Source organism: Staurois parvus, unplaced genomic scaffold (assembly GCF_062004578.1).
Source record: "Staurois parvus isolate SC_StPar_1 unplaced genomic scaffold, SC_StPar_1.0 ptg000022l, whole genome shotgun sequence".
Lineage (NCBI taxonomy): Eukaryota > Metazoa > Chordata > Amphibia > Anura > Ranidae > Staurois > Staurois parvus.
In genome coordinates, this window is record NW_028317818.1 from 3,413,254 (window position 1) to 3,439,011 (window position 25,758).

A 25,758-nucleotide genomic window follows, 5' to 3' on the forward strand; every position below is an offset into this window, starting at 1 on the left:
TGCAATGCAAAGCATCAGATGCAGTGGTGTAAAGCATGCCGCCACTGAACTCTAAAGCAGTGGAGATGTGTTCTCGGTCTGGCAATCTGATGGACGTGTCTGGGTTTGGCAGTTGCCAGGAGAACGGTACTTGCCTGACAGCATTGTGCCAAGTGTAAAGTTTGGTGGAGGGGGATTATGGTGAGGGGTTTTTTTCAGGGGTTGGGCTTCGCCCCTTAGTTCCAGTAAAAGGGAACTCTTAAGGCGTCAGCGTACCAAGACATTTTGGACAATTTCATGCCCCCACCTTTGTGGGAACAATTTGGGGATGGCCCCTTTCTGTTCCAACATGACTGCACACCAGTGCACAAAGCAAGGTCCATAAAGACATGGATAAGCGAGTTTGGGGTGGAGGAACTTGACTGGCCTGAACAGAGTCCTGACCTCAACCAGATAGAATGCCTTTGGGATGAATTCGAGTGGAGAATGCGAGCCAGGCCTTCAGGTCCGACATCAGTGCCTGACCTCACAAATGCGCTTCTAGAAGAATGGTCAAACATCCCCATAAACACACTCCTAAACCTTGTGGACAGCCTTCTCAGAAGAGTTGAAGCTGTTATAGCTGCAAAGGACGGGCCAACTCAATATTGAACCCTACTGACTAAGACTGGGATACCATTAAAGTTCATGTGCGTGTAAAGGCAGGCGGCCCAATACTTTTGGCAATATAATGTGTGTATATATATATATATATATATATATATATATATATATATATATATATAGTCATGGCCGAAATTGTTGGCACCCTTGATATTTCTCCAGGAAATCATGTATTTCTCACGAAACGTATTGCATTAACACATGTTTTGCTATACACATGTTTATTCCCTTTGTGTGTATTGGGACAAAACAAAAAAAGGGAGGAAAGAAAGCAAATTCGACATAATGTCACACAAACCTCCAAAAATGGGCTGGACAAAAGTATTGGCACCCTTTCACAACTGCGGATAAATAAGAATGTTACAAGCATGTGATGCTCCTGTAAACTCACCTGGGGCAAGTAACAGGTGTGGGCAATATAGAAATCACACCTGAAAGCAGATAAAAAGGAGAGACGTTCACTTAACCTTTGCATTGTGTGTCTGTCTGTGCCACACTAAGCATGGACAACAGAAAGAGGAGACGAGAACTGTCTGAGGACCTGAGAACCAAAATTGTGGCAAAATATCAACAATCTCAAGGTTACAAGTCCATCTCCAGAGAACTAGATTTGCCTTTGTCCACAGTGCGCAACATTATCAAGAAGTTTGCAACCCATGGCACTGTAGCTAATCTCCCTGGTCGTGGACGGATGAGGAAAATTGATGAAAGATTGCAACGCAGAATAGTCCGGATGGTGGATAAGCAGCCCCAAACATGTTCCAAAGACATTCAAGCTGTCCTGCAGGCTCAGGGAGCATCAGTGTCAGCGCGAACTATCCGTCGACATTTAAATGAAATGAAACGCTATGGCAGGAGACCCAGGAGGACCCCACTGCTGACACAGAGACATAAAAAAGCAAGACTACAGTTTGCCAAAATGTACTTGAGTAAGCCAAAAGCCTTCTGGGAAAACGTCTTGTGGACAGATGAGACCAAGATAGAGCTTTTCGGTAAAGCACATCATTCTACTGTTTACCGAAAACGGAATGAGGCCTACAAAGAACAAAACACAGTACCTACGGTAAAATATGGTGGATGTTCAATGATGTTTTGGGGTTGTTTTGCTGCCTCTGGCACTGGGTGCCTTGACTGTGTGCAAGGCATCATGAAATCTGAGGATTACCAAAGGATTTTGGGTCGCACTGTAGGGCCCAGTGTCAGAAAGCTGGGTTTGCGTCCAAGATCCTGGATCTTCCAGCAGGACAATGACCCCAAACATACGTCAAAAAGCACTCAGAAATGGATGGCAAAGAAGCGCTGGAGAGTTCTGAAGTGGCCAGCAATGAGCCCAGATCTAAATCCCATTGAACACCTGTGGAGAGATCTTAAAATTGCTGTTGGGAAAAGGTGTCCTTCCAATAAGAGAGACCTGGAGCTGTTTGCAAAGGAAGAGTGGTCCAAAATTCCGGGTGAGAGGTGTCAGAAGCTTATTGATGGTTATAGGAAGCGACTGATTTCAGTTATGTTTTCCAAAGGGTGTGCAACCAAATATTAAGTTAAGGGTGCCAATACTTTTGTCCAGCCCATTTTTGGGGTTTTGTGTGACATTATGTCATATTTGCTTTTCTGCCTCTGTTTTATATTTGTTCCAATACATACAAAGGGAATAAACATGTGTATAGCAAAACATGTGTTAATGCAATACCTTTTTTGTGTGAAATACTTGATTTTCAGGAAAAATATCAAGGGTGCCAACAATTTCGGCCATGACTGTATATATATATATATATATATACACACACACACACACACACACACACACACACCTATAAGCACACACATTCACACGCACACAGTCATGTGAAAAAGTAAGTATACCCCCTGGAAATCATTGCCTTCTATCAGCATATTTAATATGCAAACAAATCTTCAGTTAAAATTGTACTTACAGATAGAGGGGATTTATTTGATAAAATGACACACAAAACTGATGGTGATGGTGGTGTAATTTTGCTTATAATCTAAATAAATGAAAGTGCAGGCTTATCAAGTAGAAAAATAAATGCTTCAAATGAATGAAATAGTGTCAGGTATTGCAGATTGCTACCAACGATATGAACCTTTTTAGGGAGTATGCAGGTGCAACCTGTCTTATTTAAACCTCAATAAACGTCAACCCGCTTCGGCAGCGCTTGCGTCCGGCTGTTTATAGACATGGGCCGGACGAGAAGTGGTTAAATAAACATTTTATGTTTGTGAATGAGAGTACTGTGGTTAAAACAAACAAAGTATTGTCATACCTTAAGATCGTCATAATAAGCCTTCCGATTCATAAAGTCATCTACAAGGGCTTTTTCTTGATAAACCTCTGCCAAACACACTCTAAAAAAAAATAAGAACCATATCATAAGTAGGCTTGAAATAACGTTTGCTATAAATATTATACAGCTTAACTGAAAGCGAGATTTGGCATGGAAAGGTTGCCTGACAAGTGTAAAGCAGCATTAAACCCAAAAAACAAATATGTAATGTAATGCAGCTTACTGATTGTGAGGGAAAATGGAGCAGCCATTTTGTATATCAAACATTTAGTTTTTATTGAGTGTGTATATATATATATATATATTGTCAGGGATCGCGGCTCCAGGGTCGGGGATCGCGGCTCCAGGGTCGGGGATTGCGGCTTCTCCCTTCGCGCATGCGCACTGGCGGCAGATCACGCCGGGACACAGGCACTAGGTCCCGGCGAGCCGCGGCTGACAGGACTTCGCGCATGCGCAGTAGGAGCCGCGGGCGCGCCTCAGGCGTCCAATGACAGCCGGGGGCGCGTCCTGGCGGGCCAATGACAGTGCAGGGCACACTATTTAAAGATGCCCTGCACTGTCACAGATTGCCGCAAGGTCTATCTTTGATCCTGAGTTCCTGCATCCTGTTCTAGTGACCCTGATTGACCCTGACTACGCTGCCTTCTCCTGTGATTGACCCGGATTGCCCTGACTACGCTGCCTTCTCCTGTGATTGACCCGGATTGCCCTGACTACGCTGCCTTCTCCTGTGATTGACTCGGATTGCCCTGACTACTCTACCTTCTCCTATTCTCACCCCCGGCTTGCCTGACCATTCTACAGACTGACTTACCCTGCTGATCCTGCTTGTGACCTGACTACTCTTTGCCCGCCGATTCGGTACCCCGCTTACCCCCACGGAACCACGATCCATTACCACCCTGCTGGGGCCGCCATCCTCTTCACATCTGGCTCTCCCGGTACCTGCATACGTCCCCGGAGGCTTCCTCAGCCACTGGTGGGCCTGCTCAGAGGTCGTGACCTGGCCCGGGTCTGTTACAAGTCCATCCCCACCATCAGGGGCCCTGGTGAAAGCACAGCCCAGGCTTAGACCCCACGCTCTGGGTAGGTCTGTCAGTTGGCAGCCTGAGGCACCACCTGGCGGATCATAACATATATATATATATATATATATATTGAATGTATATTTTGTTATTAGAAGTCTTATTGTGTAACAGCTGAGTTTCTTGTATAATAAACACATATACTTTTCAATCTGGCTTCAGCAGTCAAAATGTTACTGAAACCCGTGAGTTTTCGGTTTACCCTGTCACCGATCAATAGATGTAGTGGCTGCATCAGTTTTCTTAAGGTTTTTTCCCGCTGTTTTCACCTGGTAGAGTTCCCCTACTCTGAATGAAGGAGCACAGGGGGCACATTTAGACAGCAGCATTGTCAGTCTGGGGGGAAGGAAGTGTTATATGTACACAACAAGTTGAAGTCAAACTCCAGCCAATACTGGAGAGCTTTTTCTTTGGAAAAACACCAGACTTACTGGCTGGATCACCAGATGAAAACACAAAAAAAGCCTACAAAAGAAAAGGAATACAGACATCACATCTAAGAATTGGTAAGATACAATATAATAAAGGTTGCTTTTAGGTTCAATACCACTTTAAACAGGTAACCCTAGTGCCAGTACAAGGTCACAGAGTGCCCATGGTGTGCTTGATCATCTTCGAAGATTCCACTTCCAGTTGCCAACATGCTGATCTCACCGCACTGCTGTAGAAATAGAAAGAGACAGCCCGACCACTGCACACCTTACATGGCCCAAGTAGTTAGCAGGTAAAAGCAGCCTCAGCTTGATTCTTCCAAGCCATACCCCCAACATGTTTGGGGAAAAATGTTGGGACAGTTATCATGGATCACATGCTTTTAGGAGCGTTTCAAATTATTTGTCCAAAGAGTCTTTAAAAATTGGATTTTTTCTTCATACTTACCTGGAAGATCCATTTCTTGGAGTACATCACGGTGACACAGAGCAGGCCATAATAATGACTATGTGAGTTATATGCTACCTATAGGTGAATGGACACTGGCCGACCAATCAAACAGGAAGTCCTCTTCCATATAACCCCCTCCTACACAGGAAGTACTTTTTGTAGCTAGGAATGAAAATCCAGAAAGAGGGGAGGGACCTATGTGTCCTGTGATGTACTCCAAGAAATTGATTTTACAGGTAAGTATGCAGAAAAAAATCTAATTTTCTTTATCGTACATCACAGGATATAGAACAGGCCATAATAATGACCATGCGGGACATCCCAAAGCAATAACCTTTAGAAGTAGGTGAAATCACAATAACCACCGTCAACATCCCAAAAGGAGCTATTCAGCTATTCAGTTCATAAAACACTGTGGCCAAAGGCAGAATCCTCCGTGGCTCTGACATCCAACTGGTAAAACCTTGTGAATGTATGAACCGAAGACCATGTAACAGCCTTGCAAACTTGAGCAACAGACTGGAAAATTGTTATATTTATAATATAAAATTAATTTAAAAAAAGAAGCACCCAAGGGCGAAGTCAGACTTTACAAGAAGTCAGTCCCTGAGGCATGAGAGCAAACATAGGGATAAACTGAACCCACACATCCAATAAAGCATCCACTGCAAAGACTAGCAGATTCCTGGTACTTAAGATGATCCAGCACAGTTGACTATGCCAGGGATGAGCATGGCAGTCAGGGCTGGGGTGGGAATTCTCACCTGCATCAAAAGCAAATCCACTTCCCTGTAATTTGTGAGATGTCAGATTACTCCCCAATGATCAAGGTAAGTAATTAGTCTTATGGAACCCACATCAAATGACCTTGCAGAAGGTTCAGCATTGAAGGAATAACCAAAAGGCCCTTACAGTAGTTCCGAAAGTTGAGTGGAAGACAAGTTTTCTCTGATGACCAAGTCCATTGTATTGAGAGGGTACCTAGGACTTTTTCCCTGCCCTAGGAGCTCATATTTAACAGGAGCATCTATCAAGACATCAGCGGAAAAGATTCTGTTTGTGTCCAGTACCAAACCAAAGGACAAGCCTGGTCCAGAGTGAAAATAGGGATATGTGTTTGCACTATAGAAGAACCCATTAAACCCAATATTCCCATGCAAAACTCAGGGTCAGTTAGCAACTGGACTGCAAAGTCCGAACATGGAAAAGAAGAGCCTTGAGCTTGCCCATGGGAAGAGAAAACACTTGGACAGGGTCAGGGGCGGACTGACAACTCATGGGGCCCCCGGGCAATAGGGGATCATGGGGCCCCTGTGTCCTTGCCCAAACTCAAAAAAAGCCTATGGAAAAAGGTACCAGGGGCATCTCATTGGGCCCCCTACTGACCCCGGGCCCTTGGGCAGTGCCGAGTTTCCAAATGGTCAGTCCGCCCCTGGACAGGGTCAAACTAGGAATCAGAATAAGGTACTCCAAGCGATGAGGCAGTTCTATTGCTGATTTATGGAGATTTAGGTTCCTCTCAGAGCTCAGTAGCACATGCACAGTCTGATGATCATTGGCTGATCGAGCCCGAGTTAACCAAGCCTTCAGAAGGTGGTCATCCAATATCCCACTGTTGACGCAAAGCAATTACAGAAGGTTAGCACCATGGGAAGACCCAAGGTGTAGTGGACAAAAGAAAAGAAAGCTCATGCTTATAATAATAATAATAATAATAATAAAAAAAAAAAAAACCAAAGACGCAGGAAATGTAGGAGCGTTGGGAAAGGGGACAGAGAGTAGGCATTCCATAATCTAAGAGTTTGGAAGGCCCCTCACAGAGAGGGAGCAATGACAGGCCCATTGGTTACCATGCAGATCATCATACCTAATTGAATTAGTATGGGGAAGATGTCCTTTTGCCATGATTCCAAGGGAGAGAAGTTGCGCCTGAGCTGTGAAAGGTCTTCCAAACCAAAGGTCACAAGGCTCAGTATCTCAAAGTCCTGGGATTAGTCTTAGCCTAGAACAACCAAGGTAAATAACTTCAGACTAGATGTTGTGCCCATAAACTCACCAGACAGGGTAGTGTATACCTTTTGCATATAGACCCTGAAGGAGAGGAAGAAGCAGATGTTGGGCCACAAAGCTGACAGCACAAAAACAGAGATAACCAACAACATGTACATACAGTTTATATGCATGAGACTGCACCAAAATGTTATACTCAAAACTAGAACACGCAAGGGCCTCTTACAAGAGAAGGGAAAGATGGTCACCCCGTGACCAAAGACTTCTTACAATGGCCCATAACTGTGTCAGTAACAGCAAAGGTGACTCACAGATCAACTGCAGAGTGGAAGGTGTTAAGGGCTTGGCATGACTAGGTCAACTCAGCCTGGAGCAATGTAAATAGTACCATTAAGGGTAACTGAAGCACCACCTATAGAAGAGGAGGTGGAAGCGGCGGAATTCTGACTAGGTCACCTTAGGCCACTACAAAAAAACTGAGGAAAGGTAGTGTACCAGCCAACTGCCAGCCAGACGGGGTTGAAAGCCGTTTGTGTCAGACACCCTAGCTTGACATACAAAAAAACATATAAATGAGACCATACTCGCAGGGAACAGCCCACTGCAAGGCAAGAGGGACAATGGCAGCCAGAGGCCACTGACAGGCTGCAAGTGAGAAATTAAACCAAGTGATATCCATGGACCAACTGCCAAGTGGAAGAGTTAAAGGCCACCAGTAACAAATTTATCATTTGCCACTGTTCATACACTATACTAGTGAGACAAAACCACCAGGGTCATAACACGTAATAAGGAATGCTCAGTCTTACAACTTAAAAAAAAGTTTACATAACCCACACAGAATAGACTCAGATTGGCCTAATTTAAAGTGTTACTGTATTTTTAATGCAGTTACACATTGAGTATTAACCGCCTCCTACCCGCCATGTAAGGAAATGCAGGCGGGCGGCGGTTCTCTCATTCTGGGAGGCCGTCATATGATGTCCTCCCACTTGAACCGCGCGGCGAATCGGTGCTGTGTCCCTGGGACACAGCGGATCACTGATCAGCAGAAAGAACAGATGATGTTGGCTCTGTCATGTGATCAGTTGTGTCCAATCACAGCTGATCGCATGTAAATGAGGAAATGCCGGTTATCCGCAATTCCTCTCTTCACGAGCTGTCACACTGACAGCTCGTGAGGAGAGGAGAGCAGGTAATCGGCATTCCTCAGAGGGGACATGTACACTGATCATCAGGGTAGTGCCACCTGTTGGGGCCATCAATGCCACCTGCCAGTGCCCATCAATGCCACCTGCCAGTGCCCATGTGCCACATATCAGTGCCACCCATCAGTGCCACCCATCAGTGCCAGTCAGTGGTGCCTAACAGTGCCCGTCAGTGCTGCTTAACAGTGCCATATCTGAGTTCTGCCATTCAGTGCCTATCAGTGATGCCTGTCAATACCCATCAGTGCCACCTACCAGTGCCTCCTCATCAGTGCCGCCTATCAGTGCCCATCACTGCAGCCTCATTAGCGCACATCAGTGAAGGAGAAAAATTAAGAAACTAAGAAAAAACTTTTTTTTTTTTTCAAAATTTTCAGTTGTTTTTGGTTTAGCAAAAAATAAAAAAAACTCAGAGGTGACTAAATACCACCAAAAGAAAGCTCTATCAAAAAAAAAATTCACATAAGTACAGTGTTGCATGACCGCACAATTGTCATTCAAAGTGCGACAGCACGGAAAGCTGAAAATTGGCCTGGGCAGGAAGGGGGAGAAAGTGCCCGGTAAGTGGTTAATATGCATCCCCAGGCCACCTCCAAGCTATATCCTCAACTGTTTTGACTCCATCAAGATCTTGACTACGCTTCCTTGTCAGCGGCACAACTTTGCTTCAAAATATTTTCTCTGTTGTGGCCTTATGCATGCACAATCTTACTTCAATTCTAGGTTGTAATCTGGCAAAGTATGACATCTCCATATGTTTACAAACACCTCCGATATGACAGAATGCAAATTGTGGCACATATACACAGGACTCTAGAGAAGATTTACAAAAGATGCTGTGCAGAGCCGAGCAGACCACGTACCCAAGCTCTCACTGGAGCATGTCATGTACAAGTGAGTAGATGATTTAAGAAGGGGGGACACAAAAAGATTGGCAACACTTTAGTATTAAAAGGGAGATAAGAAACAGAGAAGACATTTTTCGTTATCCAGTAAAACATTTAAGTGCCCTGAAAGGAAAAGGTGTAATTTAACCATGTGTTCATCAAAGATATGGACTAACATCTGGCTGTTTAAGCTGTACTGACTTACTTGTAATTAAGGTATGTCTGAGGATTCTTCATTATGTAACGAGCTCTTCTTCCAATAGAATGTGAAGTTTTATCCAATGACTCTTCAAAGCTGGAATGCATAATATCTCTGACCACTTGCCAGGGAACAAAAGGTCTATTCACCTAAATAAATAAAATCATTAAAAAGTGTTTTGTATATCAGTATTTTAAATGATAGTTTGTTTTATTTATCATGCATTAACCCTTAACCCTGCACCACTTAACCTTTTCCAAGCTGATAAAAAGAAAAGATTTTAACAAACTGAAAACCTTTTTCACGTGACCAAGAGATTTGACCACAAACTGTATTTAGGTGAAATACTACCTACATATTATTGGGCTTTTGTAGATCTAAAGCAGTAGCTCCCAACCTTGGATCAGTGTTCAAAACCTCAGTCCTCGAATACCCCCAACAGGTCATCTCATTAACTAGCCTTGAGATCCTTCCCCAGAGGATTTAATCCTGCATCTCTGGTTTATTCACAGCATTTAAAAAGAGAAATATGGGTTAACTAAAAAAAAAAAGATTATACTCACCTAGGTGGATGCAACATGGATTCAGTGGTGCATTTGTCCCACAACAGCTCTTAGACTGAGAACTGAGCTGTCAAAGACCATTGATCGCTCAGTTCTCAGTGTTCCATGAGCAGAGAGCTGGTGACTGTCAGTGCTCACTGAAGCGCTGGGCTGTGGAGAGGGTAGAAGCAGCTGGCTCACAGAGTGTAGCTGGGTTTTTGGGGAGGTACCCAGAGGCATAAGCAAAAAATTGGGGATAGCTGTCTTTGCAACTTTATATTTTTGGCAGTGTCCAGTCAACTCAAAGTAGCTGCATACAATAAAAAATATTACACTGTATATTTACAAAATGCAAAGTGAGCGAACAGAAGAATAATCTAAATTAAATGAATATTTGGTGTGACTACCCTTCGGCTTCAAACCAGCATCAATTCTTCTAGGTACACACAGTGCTTGAGCACACAGTTTTTGAAGGAACTTGGCAGGAAGGTTGTTTGAAACATTTTTGGAGAACTAACCACAGATCTTCTGTGGATGTAGGCTGACTCAAATCCTTCTGTTTCTTCATGTAATTCCAACCAGACTCAATGATCTAGGGCTCTGTGGAGGCCAATCCATCACTTCCAAGAATCCTTCTTCTTTACACTGAAAATAGTTCTTAACCACTTGCCCTCCTGAGGATTTACACCCCTTCCTGACTAGGCCATATTTTGTGTTACAGCAATTCATTACTTTAACTGACAATTGCGCAGTCATGCAATTCTGCACCCAAATGAAATTCACGCCCTTTTATTCCCACAAATTGGCCTTTCTTTCGGTGGTATTTGATCACCTGTGCGGTTTTTATTTTTTGTGCTATAAAAAAAAGACCGACAATTCTGAGAAAAAATTATATTTTAGAATTTTTGCTATTAAACATGTGCAGTAAAAAAATCAAAAAAAAATCTAATTTCGTCATAAATTTGGGCCAAATGTATTCTGCTGCATGTCTTTGCTAAAAAAAAAAATCCCAATAATGTAAATTAATTGGTTTACGTGAAAGTTATAGCATTTACAAATGGAGGAATATATACTGGAATTCTTTTTTTTTTTTTACTAGTAATGGCGGCGATCAGCGACTTATAGCGGGACTGCGGTGGGCATTCTGACACTGTGGGGTAACTGAAGTGGTGTCATTGACATCCCCAGTGACACCAATACAGTGATCAGTGCTAAAAAAGAAAAAGCACTGACACTTTACTAATGGTACTGGGCAGGAAGGGGTTAACATGAGGGGCGATCAAATGGTTAACTGTGTGCCGTTTTACTATGTGCTGGGTGTTGGTGTTTCACTGTAATCACACTGCTTTGGATGGCTGTGCAGGGAGGAGAACTGTATTGTTTATATACAGTTCTCCTCCCCGTCGGAGATTCTCATCAATCACCGGGCACCAGCGAGTAATCACCAGCCGGGACCCGATGACTGACAGACACGGCCGTGAATGGCGGTGCGGGAAGGGTGTGCACACCTCCTACCCGTAAATGCAAAATCACGTTTATATACGTGATTTTGTGCACCCGTGCCGCCCTGCAACAGTATATCTGCTTAAGCGTGGGCGGGAAAAGGTTAATGACATTGGCTGCATATATTGGGTCGTTGCCCTGCTGCAGAATAAATTTCGGGCCAACCACATGCCTCTCTGGTGGAATGGCACGATGGGTAAGTATCTGCCTGTATTTCTCAGCACTAAGGATACAATTGATTAGGCAATGTTGAGGACAGTAGATGCAGTGGTTGGCCCGGGAAACTTAATGCAGCAGATGAAGATGATATCAGAAGATGTTTAGCAGTGCCATCAGCACAGAACTGACAAAACCCAGTTTGACCCAGGTACATCCATCTACTGTCTGCAGAAGTCTGGTTATAAATGGTCTTCACGGAAAAATTGTGGCCAAAAAAGGCATTCCTCCCACATGGAAACAAAGCTAAGAGACTCAACTATGCATGAAAACATAGGAACGGGGGTGCAGAAAAATGTCAGAAGGTGCTGTGAAGTGAACAGTCAAAATATAAAATATTTGGCTATAGCAGGAGGCAGTGTTTTCACCGAAGAGCTGGAAAGCAGTACAGTAATTAGCATATGTAAGCAAAAGTGAAGCATGGTGAAGGTTCCATGCAAGTTTGGGGCTGCATTTCTGCAAATGAAGTTGAAAAATTGCTCAGGATCAATGGTGTCCTCAATGCTGAGAAACACAGGCAGATACTTATTCATCATGCCATACCATCAGAGAGGCGTGTGGTTAGCCCCAAATTTATTCTGCAGCAGGACAACTATCCCAAACACACAGGCAATCACATTAGGAACCGTCTTCAATGTTCTCAGGGATTAAATGAAGAGATAGAAGGATCTGAGGCAGGCTACATCCACAGAAGATCTGTGGTTAGTTCTCCAAAATGTTTAGAAGAACCTGTCAATAAAAGAGAAAAATTCCCAGGTCAACTTACCAACCAGCTTGCAAACAAACCAAATTAGCCTGTCTAACAGTATGCGTTAAAAACAAGGGTTTTTGTTAGCATACATTAGGAAATACATGCGTAAGCTACAGGGCCTCTTCACAACACCCTGATTTTCAGCAGTTCCTAACTACAAATTTTGAGAGCCCCCATAGTAGAGGCACCTGTATTTAAAAGATAGACCGATGGCAGGTGAACCTGAGAGAGCCCACTCCTCCTTAGAGGTACAAGAGCGCACAGGACACCCAGCATATAGCACAATGGCAGCCAGGGTGTCCAGTGCACCCCTTCATCAACAAGTCAACAGTACAAAAATGGCCACTGCCCCAGTCTATTACTGGCCTTCTCAGCAAGGAGCACATGGAAGGACGACATATGTCAATAAAAGAGAAAAATTCCCAGCTCAACTTACCAACCAGCTTGTAAATAAACCGAATTAGCATGTCTAACAGTGTGCGTTAAAAACAAGGGTTTAGTTAGCGCACATTTGCAAATACATGCGTAAGCTGCAGAGCCTCTTTACGGCACCCCGATATTTAGAACCAGGGACGGACTGACCATTTGGAAACTCGGGCACTGCCCGAGGGCCCGAGGTCAGTAGGGGGCCCCATGAGATGCCCCTGGTACCTTTTTCATAGGCTTTTTTGAGTTTGAGCAAGGACACATGGGCCCCATGATCCTCTATTGCCCGGGGGCCCCATGAGTTGTCAGTCCGCCCCTGTTCAGAACACTGCTTAATCATCTCTTGAATATTAGCTGTGATGTTAAACCATATTATGTTTTGAGATGATTCAGGTATTGCTAATTTCCACTCAGTAAAAGAACCTGCTATATAATGAATTTAATTTGATTTTCAAGTTTATTCTTATACCTGATGAAAGATATTTCTTGAGTTTTTAGCCTGGGTTCACACTGATGCGGTGCGGAATTCGCAACGTTTTCTGTGCAAATTCCACACCGCATTAGAATCGCGCCCCATTCATGCAAACCGCTGCTGGTGTGTTAAGTTAACAACACTCTGAATTTGGTCTGCAAAACGTGGTGCGACGTGCAGAATCAGATCACATAGGTGTGAATACCCATGCAATCCAATTCTAGGATCAAGAAAAGGGTCCTGCACCTGTTTGGTGCGGATGCAGTGCGATCTGAGCCATAAAAAATGTACGGCTCCACTCACACCGCACAGAATTCGCATATGATTTGAACAGGAATGTGGTGCGGTTCCTGTGCAAATCACATGTGATATACCGCACAGCATATATGTGAACCCAGGCTTAAAATCTCTTAATAAATTTTCAAGGTGCTGCAGATTGGACTTTTTCTATTTTTCTATATATTGGAGTTTTGGGTGATCTCCATTGTCTGGTCTGAACCTGAAGGATTAAGTTCCATGCTGGGTGTGTGCTGCTGTGATCTGTTTGTGTGTATGTATATATATATATATATAGACAGAACTATACTCCTGCACTCTACTTCACCAAAGTGGTGTACTTCAGTTCTCTCGCTTTGGCTGGTCTTCTCCCAGGTTCATGAATTGTCATGACATTACTCCCACACGTGCACTGTGTGCAAGCAGGAAAAAGTAGCTTAACAAAGTTCCACTTTAAATTACTTGTATAAATCAATTCAGTTCTACATGACCCGAATATTCACAAAATATAAATCCATTGGTCCAGTAATACATAAGAAATGTCATTTTTAAGAAAAAAGGGGAGAAATAAGAAATGCGTTCAGAATGTAAGGACTTAAACATTTATTGTGGCTGCAAAGACAGGTATTAAGCAGCACTGTTATGGTGCGGACAACCGCTTCCCAACTGATGCACCTGTGATCCTAAATTTTGTAATAACCTGTATATTCTTAGAATTAAAATGGACCTTCATTTAAAATCGAAAGCAATCTGGCTCTCCTACCCCTCCTCTACTGTACATGGAAGATTTTTTTAATTTTGACAGGTACTCACTTCTGCAATGCTCACGTAGGGAGAATTACAAAAGTTTGGCCAGTCCCCCTCCCCGCTTGTATCCTCCTGGAACACATCACATGTCCCAGGAGAATGCAAGAACAATCCAACAACAGTGCAGCAGGTTCTTGCAAATGTGTACTGGGCAGTGGACTATGAAACTGCAGGAAGTAAGAGCCGGCACCCACAGACAAGATGGCGATGCAAGGGACCCCCGAAGACTGGCGAAGAACTGGCCCTGTTGAAGACAGCGCTGGACTTTCTGGGCTGGTGAGTGTCTGTTTAATAAAGGTCAGCATCTACAGTATTTGTGGCTGCTGACTTCGCTGTCAAGTGAGATCAGTTAAGAGCCTGTAAGAGACCAAACAGTTCTCTCAGGGTTTCCACAATATCATAAGGATTAACATTTGCCTTTTGCATTTCTAGGCACATATTTCCAATGTCCAACGTCCAACAAGCACTTCTAAACATAAAGGACGAAAAAAGTATATTAAATTGGTTAGCAAAAATAAGCTGTGCTTGTATCATCTGCACATGGGAGATTGCGGATTTGCTGCTCACATATACAAGATGATGAGTTGCTTTACACTACCTTTCTGTTTAGAATATTACTTGCTATTCGACAGAGCATTAGCAAGCCATCCTCTTGTGCTGTCCATGCCACTCGCAGACGGGTCATTCTCTGTAATGCACTCTGATCAGCCTCATCATGGTACCGGCTTCTTTTCATTTTTTCTTCTGTCTTTTCCTCTTAGAAAACAAAAAAAAAATTTCATAAATAAAATATAAACACTCCCCAACTAATGATATATACACTGCTCAAAAAAATTAAAGGAACACTTTTTAATCAGAGTATAGCATCAGGTCACTTAAACTCCTGGGATATTGATCTGGTCAGTTAAGTAGCAGAGAGGGTTGTTAATCAGTTTCATCTGCTTTGGTGTTAATGAAATTAACAGGTGCACTAGATGAGCAACAATGAGATGACCCCCAAAACAGGAATAGTTTTACAGGTGGAGGTCACTGACATTTTTTTCCTCCATCTTTTCTAACTGTTTCTCACTATTTTTGCATTTCGCTAGGGTCAGTGTCACTACTAGTAGCATGAGGCGATACCTGGACCCTACAGAGGTTGCACAGGCAGTCCAACTCCTCCAGGATGACACATTAATACGTGCCATTACCAGAAGGTTGGCTGTGTCTCCCAGCAGAGTCTCAAGAACATGGAGGAGATTCCAGGAGACAGGCAGTTATTCTAGGAGAGCTGAACTGGGCTGCAGAAGGTCCTTAACCCATCAGCAGGACCGGTATCTGCTTCTTTGTGCAAGGAGGAACAGGATGAACACTAACAGAGACCTACAAAATGACCTTCAGCAGGCCACTGGTGTGAATGTCTCTGATCAAAGAAACAAAAACAGACTGCATGAGGGTGGCCTGAGGGCCTGACATCCTCTAGTGGGCTCTGTGCTCACTGCCTGACACCATAGAGCTCGATTGGCATTTGCCATTGAACACCAGCATTGGCAGGTCCGCCATTGGCACCCTATGCTTTTCACAAATGAGAGCAGGTTCACCCTGAGCACATGTGACAGACGTGAAAGGGTCTGGAGAAGCCATGGAGAACGTTATGCTGCCTGTAACATTGTTCAGCATGACCGTTTTGTTGGTGGGTCAGTGATGGCCTGGGGAGGCATATGCATGAAGGAACGCACAGACCTCTACAGGCTAGACAATGGCACCCTAACTGCCATTAGCTATTGGGATGAAATCCTCGGACCCATTGTTAGACCCTACGCTGGTGCAGTGGGTCCTGGGTTCCTCTTGGTGCACGACAATGCCCGGCCTCATGTGGCGAGAGTATGCAGGCAGTTCCTGAAGGATGAAGGAATTGATAGCATTGAATGGCTCCCACACTCGCCTGACCTAAATCCAATAGAACACCTCTGGGATATCATGTTTCGGTCCACTCAGCGCCACCAGGTTGCACCTCAGACGGTCCAGGAGCTTAGCAATGCCCTGGTCCAGATCTGGGAGGAAATACCCCAGGATACCATCCTTCGACTCATTAGGAGCATGCCCCGATGTTGGCAGGCATGCATATAAGCACGTGCGGGCCATACAAACTACTGAGTACCATTTTGAGTTGCTGCAATGAAATTTCAGCAAAATGAACTAGCTTGCTGCATAATTTTTTCACTTTGATTTTTGGGGTGTTTTGAATTCAGTCCTCTGTAGGTTGATAATTTTCATTTCCATCAAACAATGGGGCATCCTTACGTTCCTAACACATTACCCAGTCCATATCAGTATAGATATCCAGCATGATATTTTCCCCATTGAGATCTGATGTGTTTTCAAAGTGTTCCTTTAATTTTTTTCAGCAGTGTATTTTTTATCCTACATTTAGTATACAGAGGTAGTGGACCAGATAATAGTAACACATCTGATATATTACATATAGCCAAAATCTTTTTTCAGGTTTTGGATAAAATCCCTTATTAGATTAAGTTTTTGCTTTCTGCTGTGAAGATTTTTCTTCATTTCCCATTTTGAACACTCAAGAAGTAAAAAGAAATCTCCACAAAGTGAGGGGAAATCCGATCTCAGACAGTTAAAACTGGAAAAATGGTCCTTATTGGATGGTTTCTTCCCACCTATGTTCTTACCAGAACTCTGAAATGTAGGATTTTCCCTCACTTTTGCCAGAGGAAGGCAAAACAAAATTTCCACACAGGAGGAAAAATTACTTAAATGAAAACATTGCTTTAATAGCACTAAAGCCTTGAATGCGATATTCACCAAACATTCACTGGTGGTGAATAGTTTAATGTATATTAAAACAAATCACCAAAAAAAAGCACCTGCAGTGAATGTCCATCTTATTCTGTAACTAAATCATAGATCTCAGCAATTCTAGTTCACCAACTTTGACTGGATTTGTGAACAAGTTACATTGTACTAAGTTACTACATTACTATTGTTAATTGCTCTGGAACAATGCTTTGTAAGAAGCCTTGGCTCCACGATTATAGCATTAGATCTCATAGCAATAATTATCTTAGAGGACTGACACTAAGGGAGTGAGGACTCCATTTAACACCTTGCAATCCAGATGTCAGTATTTGAAAATGTGGGTCTATTATTAGCTAGTTTGGGCACAACTGTGAGATGAGACAAACCTGTATGAGTAGGCATTGGATACTCTACATGGATAGCATGTACTCAATGTATATATTATACCAGATGTTGCCTCCTAATGTTAATTTGCTAAATCTGGAATACTGAATAGACACTTTGAGACCTTGCAAATATCACTGGTGGTGCAGCATGTTTAGAAGGGGGGAATGGGGGAAGATCCACCTTTACGTATAGATTACTACTCAGTACCTAAGAACATGCAACGAGAACAGAAAGTACGCTAAAACATTTGACTTACTCATCCTCACAACAATTTGCATTGAACAAATGTATATGCAGTTTCATTGGACAAACAGCTATACAATTTTTTTTATTAATAGACAAAGGGGTTGAGATAACTCTGTAGTCTGTTCCTACTGCTAGACAAGAGAAGCCAAGTAAATTGATCTAAAAAAACAAAACAAAACAAAAAAAAAAACCTAAATTATATCACTTACTCTTTTTCTGCTTTGCTTTCTGCTTTTTTTCTATGTGTTGCTTCAGTTTTTTTCGCTTTCGATTTTTCCCTCCACAAACTCTTTTATTGCGGCACACTGCAGATTCCTTTACTATCTCAACAAGTTCTCCACTTTCTGATATGTTCATATCACCCAAGACTCGTTCCTGTTTTCCTAAAAATGAAAAAATACAAAGTAGTAATCATGATGGTATTATATAAATGATTACATCCAACACCACACTCAACACTTTCCTCCTTCTACCCTGTTACCACTGAGGAGGTAAAGATGCCAAACTCCTTTCCCTGTCCCCTGGACCCTGTCCCCTCACAATTACTGCAACCACCTTCCTGCTCCATTCTAAACTATCTAACCCACACCTTCAACCTCTCCCTCTCCTCCGGCACCTTTCCCTCCCTGCTCAAACATGCACTGGTCACCCCACGAACTTAAAAATCCCCACCCATTTGAATAACCTAAGACCCTTCTCCCTGCTTCTGTTTGCCTCCAAGCTTCCTGAATGCCTTGTCCACAACCATATGAGTTGCTACCTCATTGACAATAACTTTCTTGATCCCTTACAGTCCGACTTCCACCCACAACTTTTCACTGAAACTGCCCTACTAAAAAACTCACCAATGACCTACTAACTGCTAAAACCAACGGCCAGTACTCTATGCTCATACTCCCTAGACCTTTCTGCTGCCTTTGACACAGTTGACCACCCAACGCCTCCTCTACAATCCCCACTCCCTTGGCCTCAATGACTCTGATCTTTCCCGATTCTCCTCCTACCTATTTCAGTACACTTTCAGTGTCACATACAACACCATATCCTCCACTCTTCTTTCTATTTCTGTTGGGATACCCCAAGGCTCTGTCCTTGGGCCCCTTCTCTTCTCTCTCTATACCTCTTCCCCAGGTCAGTTGATAGCCTCCCATGACTTTCGATACCACCTCTATGCTGATGACACCCAGATCTATCACTCGACTCCTCAACTCACCCCCTCAATCTTCTCACATATCAAAAATTTACTGAGCGACATTTCAGTATAGATGTCACACCACTTGCTCAAACTCAATCTTTCTAAAAGTGAGCTTGTAATATTTCCTCCTCCCTGATACCCTCCCCATGACTTTACCATTGAGATCAACGGCACAACCACTGGTCCCTCCAATTGTGTCAGGGTGCTAGGTGTAATCCAAGACTCTGATCTCTCCTTCAGCCCTCACATCCAATCACTGGATAAATCTTGCCACCTCAACCTCCACAACATTTCCAGAATGTGCCCCTTCCTGACTAATGGCACCACAAAACAACTTATTCACTCCTTAGTTATTTCACACCTTGACTACTGCAACTCCCCCCTCAATAGCCTCCCTTACACAGGCTATCCCCCCTTCAGTCTATCATGAATGCGGCTGCTAGACTAATAAACCTTATTATCCGTGACTGCTGCCCCTCTCTGCCAAACTCTTCACTGACTTCTCCTACCCCATTATATAAAATTCAAAATACTAACCACAATATACAAGACCAGATGGAACACTCACATGCTTTTAGGTATATCTCTAAAAGCATGTGAGTGTTCCATCTGTGTTTTTTACCTAAATAAAACTACATATTGCGCTATGGAGATCTCTCTTTGTGTTTAAATCTTCCATGGTCCATGGGCATATGGCTGAGGCATCTTATATATTGAGACTCTGAATCGTGGGGCAAGCTATATCCTGGTGTCGTTTTCGGAGTATCATTTAAATAAATGATTTGTGACCTCTAGGGGTCGAATGTTGGAGGTGAGGAGGCACTCTGGATATTTAGGATTGATTCACTGGAGTGGCACTTTGGTTTGAACACCATTTGAATGAAGAAGCACTTATATTTTGTCACAGAAGAGTGATAGCATTTTTTTTGCACATAATTATACTATATGTATATTGATTGTTATTTAAACACTTGGCACTTTTTTTAGATTATTTATTGTGATTTTATTATATTTATGAAGACATTATTTATTTATATATTTATGTATTGGAGCACCTGGTCACTTTTTATTTAGTTGTGTGTGCACATGAATTACCAGTTTAACCACTTGGGGGCAGATTGGTTCTATATTAATTTTTATATATGATTTTTATACATATATTATTTGGGCACTAGGCACTTGTATATGTGTGTATAATATTTTGTTATTGCATATAGCACTATTATAGCAGAGCGCTTCATCCATATTGTGATATTTATTTTGTCTGTCCTGAGTATGCCCGGTCAGCTCCTACCCTGCCTGCCTTTAGGTGATCCTTTAAAACTCATTTATTCAGGGAAGCTTACCCGACCTCCACCTAAGAACTGTACTTGAGCCACCTCCATCAGATCAATCCCTGCAGCTATTACTTTTTGTACCACCTCCCCCTCCCTTTAGATTGTAAACTCCATAAGCAAGGCCCTCCTATTACTTCTGTATTGTAATTGTACTGTCCCCCTTCAAATTGTAAAGCACTGCATAACAATAACTTACAGTAAAAGCACAGGAGTTTACTTAAAACAAATGTCATACGCAACCTACAATCTGCCTATAAAATTTCTATTAAAATTGTTCCTGTAAATGCATAACATAATATATATAGTAAAGCCATTTTTTTTCTATAGAGTGGGGGATAAGTAAATGATAAGTTCACCTTAAAAAAGGAAAAATAAATAATAAAAAAAGGCACATCTTGGGTGCAGTGTCAAGCTCTTGCAGACTGTCAGTATGCTGTCTGCCTGTATGTCCGATATGGGCAGGCAGTCATTGAAGTCCAGGAAGCTCAACGGACTATGAGAGAATTCACCAGCACCCTCGCAGTTCATTGAGCACTACAAGCCACCAGCCGCAATAGTTATCAGTATTTGTAGGCATTCATTCACAGAACTCTGTGACTGAATGACGCAGCAATGTGGGGATAAGGTTCCCTGCCCGCTGTCACAGGGAGGTGAATTGGGGGCTGAGGTGGTGGATGCTTAACATGTTACATCCTAAATATGGGTGTAAAATGTTGAGAAAGTTGAACTTTCCTTTAAGACTACTATCAGGTTTTCTATTTTTTGTGGACACAGTTTTTCCTTCACAACAGGAAATAAGAGAAAATATCTCCAAAGTGAGATAAAAAAAACCTACCCAAAACAACTAATACCAAAACAGGGATCATTATAGAAGGATTTCACAATTTATCTTTCTGTGCCAACTCTAAAATGTATAATATATATAATCTGCGAATACTACATTTCAACAAATAAGCTGCAAACACCAAATTTATTTATAAATCATTCAAGTGTGTGTGAAATATGTGCTGCGACATAAAAACAAAATATAAACACAATATAAATAACATATAAACAAAGCAAGCTCCAAAAAATATAGAGGACAAAAGCAAATGTGGAAAACAAGTCCAGGGAATGTGTAACTAAGTCCAAGAAAATGTGTATAACGAAGTCCAAGAAAACCAGAAAGGAGTATCCAAGTATCATTGTGATATGTACCACAAAGCATTCCTTCTAAGTGAAAAATGCAAACAATTTACATTGTTTGCCAAAATCCACCATTGTGAATGAACCCTTAAATGACCAAGTGTACACATCAGCTTTGACTACACTTGCTTCTTTCCAATGCTTTACAATAGGTCTGACTAGAATGAAAAGAAAAATATAGAATGTAACATTACCCTTTGCGCCAAGCAGTAAAATAGGCTTGTTCAGAAAGGTCTGAAGTCTTAGAGTAAAGCCTTGTTGTGCGTATTTAGTCTGGAAGAAAAAAAAGTAAGAATTAATCTTATACAAAAAAAAAATCTCTCCAACATGTTACAAAGACTAATTTTTGTCCAGAACGAGCAGCAAATAAAAAAGAAGAGGGTTTTAAAAACTCAACTCTGGCTATTGTTTAAAGCCCAACCAGCAAGCTCCTGAACGTTGGGCACCAGGTAATAAAAACCCTATGCACCAGCATCACAGTGCTAGCTGCATATGCTGAATACTGTATGTGGCGCCGATATAATACCATACAAACCATGGGAGTAAACATTCCTAGAGTGAGCCTTATTACCAACCCACTCCTACATTTCCCCCTCAGTGCCGGTGGCTGACTATCGCAAGTAGCTGGCTATGAACGGGTTTCCACAAAACCTTTCACAGGCTTCACTGTCCCGGAGCAGCAGGGAGTCAGCCTGCTGCAGAGCCCTGATCACATTCATCAGGGGGTGAGCATAGAACCTTGCAGGGGATGTCATCCTGCCCTACAACTGGAAATAAGAAGCTAGTGAAGTGCTGATAAGGACATAAAACAGAAAAAAAAACGTGAGTTCATGTACTATGAATGGCCTAATACTGCAGATAAGTTTTTTTTGCATAGTTATGGACCAATGTAAGTATGCATATTTGAAGGCCACTTTTACAAGCTGTCAATCACTGTACAAAAATTGACACTGCTACAGTGATAGCAATCTTCTGGGTCCAGTGATGAGTGGTTTCCCTTCTGCATAGTAACCACAAGGGGGTGCTTGCTCAGCACTGGCCCCATTCACTGAACACCTTGTATTTATTTTTAATCTCTTATTGCGTGGGGGTGGACTTGAGGGGTAGTAAGATCACAATCTCCACCTCATCCAATCAGAGGATTAACAATATTTATTTAAAAAAAAAATACAAGGAGCTCTTTGAATGGAGGCAGGGCTAAGTGAGCAATCCCTTGTGGTTACTATGCAGAGGGGAACTCACTCAGGAGCATGTTTACCCACACAGGGAATACAGGAATTCATGCATCCCCGTGCAGGCAGTCCCACTGATGTCAATTTGGACACAGCTGCTGTTTCCCAGTACGTCACCCATGTGCATGCAGGTGCGTGTCCCCAAACTCATGCTGTCTGCGTTCATGGACATGCACCTACATCCATAGGGATGTCATATTGGGACACAGCTGCTGTGTCCATGCAGCTTTTGTGTCCCAATTGAAATCAATGGAACTGCCCACATGCAGATGTTCAGAACACCTGTGCATACTAGTGTGGATAAATAAAGTCCTGCACAGGTATGTGGTATAGTAAGTGTCATGCGAATCAGGACTATTGCATCAATCACTGTAGTAGCACCAATTACTACATTCCTGTGTCATAAAAATTCTATTCTGTGGCCTCTTGGACATGTTGGGGGCTACACTTGAGGCCCTTTGTATTTACTGGATTGATCACCACTGGAGAGTGATTAGAACACCTGTCAGTTTTTATTGCTGTCTGTGTTCCCCTTTGGGAGATTCACCCTATTTGTCCTGTTTACCATCATCATTGAAAGTGAATGTAAATGATAGTACATTTTGGGTTGTCCTCAAAAAAGTAATAGAGGGGAAATGTTTCAGTGGGGACACTAGGTCTGGTGACCAGAGGGGGCACAAGGGATTCCCTTAATTTGCAGGAATTTATTCTCATTTTCTGTTTTGGTTATACAGTACGATAGGAAGTACAACTCCCCTAATGGAACATAGATGTCAAAAATAAAATCTGACAGGGGTTATAACCTTCCCTTACTCAATCCAAGATGGAAAAAAGTTTTGCCTATAGTTCTTCTCTAAGTACAAACAGCTCTATATTTAAAAAGCCCTCACTGGACCACACCAGTCCATATAACCAAACCCCGCCATCCTTTACAGCCAAGGAAGCTGCCATCTTAGCATTTGTTTTGTCTGCAGTTGCCATGGTGCATGCGGTGCACATGTGATCAGTTATGACTCCAGCTATTTAATGGCTTGACAGTTCAGTTAAGAATGCAAGCAACAGTGACAATAGTCATTCATGGCATGCCTCGACTGTAACTGTTTTGGGAAACCGTTAAAACAATGGGTCTAGTTCTGCTTTAGGGCCGATCTCTTCTCCCACTTACCTCCAAACTTCTAAAATATCTGCTCTACAACTGTCTGAACGTCTACCTCTCGAATAACCTTCTCAATCACTTAAAGCATGACTTTCACCCCCACAACACTCCACAGAGTTGCCCTTCCAAAACTCCTTAATGACTTACTAACTGCTAAAATCAAGGGTCACTACTCTCTATATCTCATACTATTAACCCTTTCTGCTGCTTTGATACAGTTCACCACCCTCAAAAAAAACTTCCCTCAGTTAGCAGCCAAAAGTCTGCCGTTTCCTGCTTCTCCTCCTATCTATCAAAGCACTTCTTCAGTATCACCTACACCTCCATCTCCACCTCTCCTCATTCTCTTTCTGTAGGGGTCCCCCAAGGTTGTTCTCAGACCCTTTCTATTCTCAGGTGAAAAACATTGGTATATACTATACTACTCCCTAACCCCCTTTCACCTGCTGTGCACTCAATACCCCCCCAAATTTACTCAAAATTACAAAGTGTAATAGTGCAGCATTAAATCATCTAGTAAATGTGTGATAAAAAAGTATTAGATAATAAAAATGTATTATTGCATTTTCTTATTATCCAATATTTTTTCATTACACATTTACTATATGGTTTAGCGCGGCAATGTTACGCTTTTTCCACTTTTCTATTCTCTATATTTCCACTTCCTCCCTTGGTCAGTTGATTGCCCCCCATTGTTTCCAGATCCATCTCTATACGGACGACACACAAATACATCTCTATGCTTCACAACGTATCCCTTCAGTCTCCTCATGCATTACTAATTATTAACTGACAACAGTATGGGTGTCACACCACGCTCTAAAAAACAGTATTTCCAAAATTGAGCTCATAATATTTTTTCTACCTCATGCCCCCTCCTCTGACACCTCCAGGATCAATAGCACAACTACCAGTACCTCTCATGTCAGGATGCTAGTTGTAATCATAGACTCCATTTCAAGCCCCATGCCCAATCACTATCTAAATATTTTGCCTTAAAGCTGAAATCCAAGTATTAGGCAAATGTAACCTTGCAGTGGGCCCTGCAAGGTTAACCTGGTCGGTAAGTCCAGGGTTGCCAGAATATGGAAAATCCCCCTGATCTGTGTGACCGGGCTAATGCCACGGTCACACTCCAATCTTCTCTACATACAAGGTAGCGTTAATAGCCTTGCACTGCTGGGTCCGTGATATCTTTCCTTCTCCGACTATTCCGCTCTCTCCTGTTCCTCTCTTTTCCCCTACATTTCTCTTTGTTCCTTTTTCAATCTGTGTCCTTCCTTCTTTCCCCTTTTCAGGCTGATACTCACCATTGGGAATTACTACTGTATAGAGGACAACTGGGCGATGATAGTATCATTGTTTTTGATTTTCCTACTAGTCCTCCTTGGTTATGGTTAGCACTATGCTGACTTGTCACCACACATTGCTGACTTATATCAGCTTTTTTATGTGATTGTTTAGCTCTGGGTGAATCGTGAGCCTGTTATGTTGCTCTGAAAAATTTAATAAATATATTGAAACAGAAAAACCTTTCACTGTAAGTGATGACCCCGAGGAACTACCCACAGCTCAGAGCACCAAAAGATGAGGATAGTGCTGGAGCGGGGGGTAAGGCAAGTAATACATCCTTTTCATGTCCCCTTAGAAATGACAGGCATTTAACCCTTGCAGTGGATGGAGAAGGGGGGTACTGCAAGGAGGCATTTTGCGCAATTCTCAAAATTCAGTTTTGACCTCCAAAAAATATCCTAATTTCGCCCCTTCTAAACTAATGACACCATCAAGATACTTTTTCTCGCACTTGTTATCTCACTCCCTCCTTGTTGGCCTGCCTCCTCTACAGAGGCTAGCCCCATGTAAGCTCATCATAAATGCTGTTGTTAGACTTAATTGCCTTACCAACCGCTCAATGTCCGCCACCCCTCTCAGTCAATTAGTCCACTTTTTTCCACAAGCCCAACGCTTAAAATTCAAAACAACAACATACAATGCCATCCACAACTCTG

The 25,758-nt window shown here is 42.5% G+C and overlaps 1 protein-coding gene across 2 annotated transcripts in view; it reads right to left on the reverse strand.

The window, feature by feature from the left end:
• The window catches only part of GTF3C1 (general transcription factor IIIC subunit 1), a 199,708-nt gene that overhangs the window by 57,412 nt on the left and 116,538 nt on the right, over window positions 1-25,758 (reverse strand). For both annotated transcript variants that reach the window (XM_089691990.1, XM_089691993.1), the window contains 5 exons: window positions 21,556-21,634; window positions 17,854-18,027; window positions 14,811-14,968; window positions 9,226-9,368; window positions 2,925-3,006 (listed from right to left, as the gene is read on the reverse strand). In XM_089691990.1, the coding sequence (XP_089548116.1) occupies window positions 2,925-3,006; window positions 9,226-9,368; window positions 14,811-14,968; window positions 17,854-18,027; window positions 21,556-21,634 (636 nt within the window). The remainder of the gene's footprint in view (window positions 1-2,924; window positions 3,007-9,225; window positions 9,369-14,810; window positions 14,969-17,853; window positions 18,028-21,555; window positions 21,635-25,758) is intronic.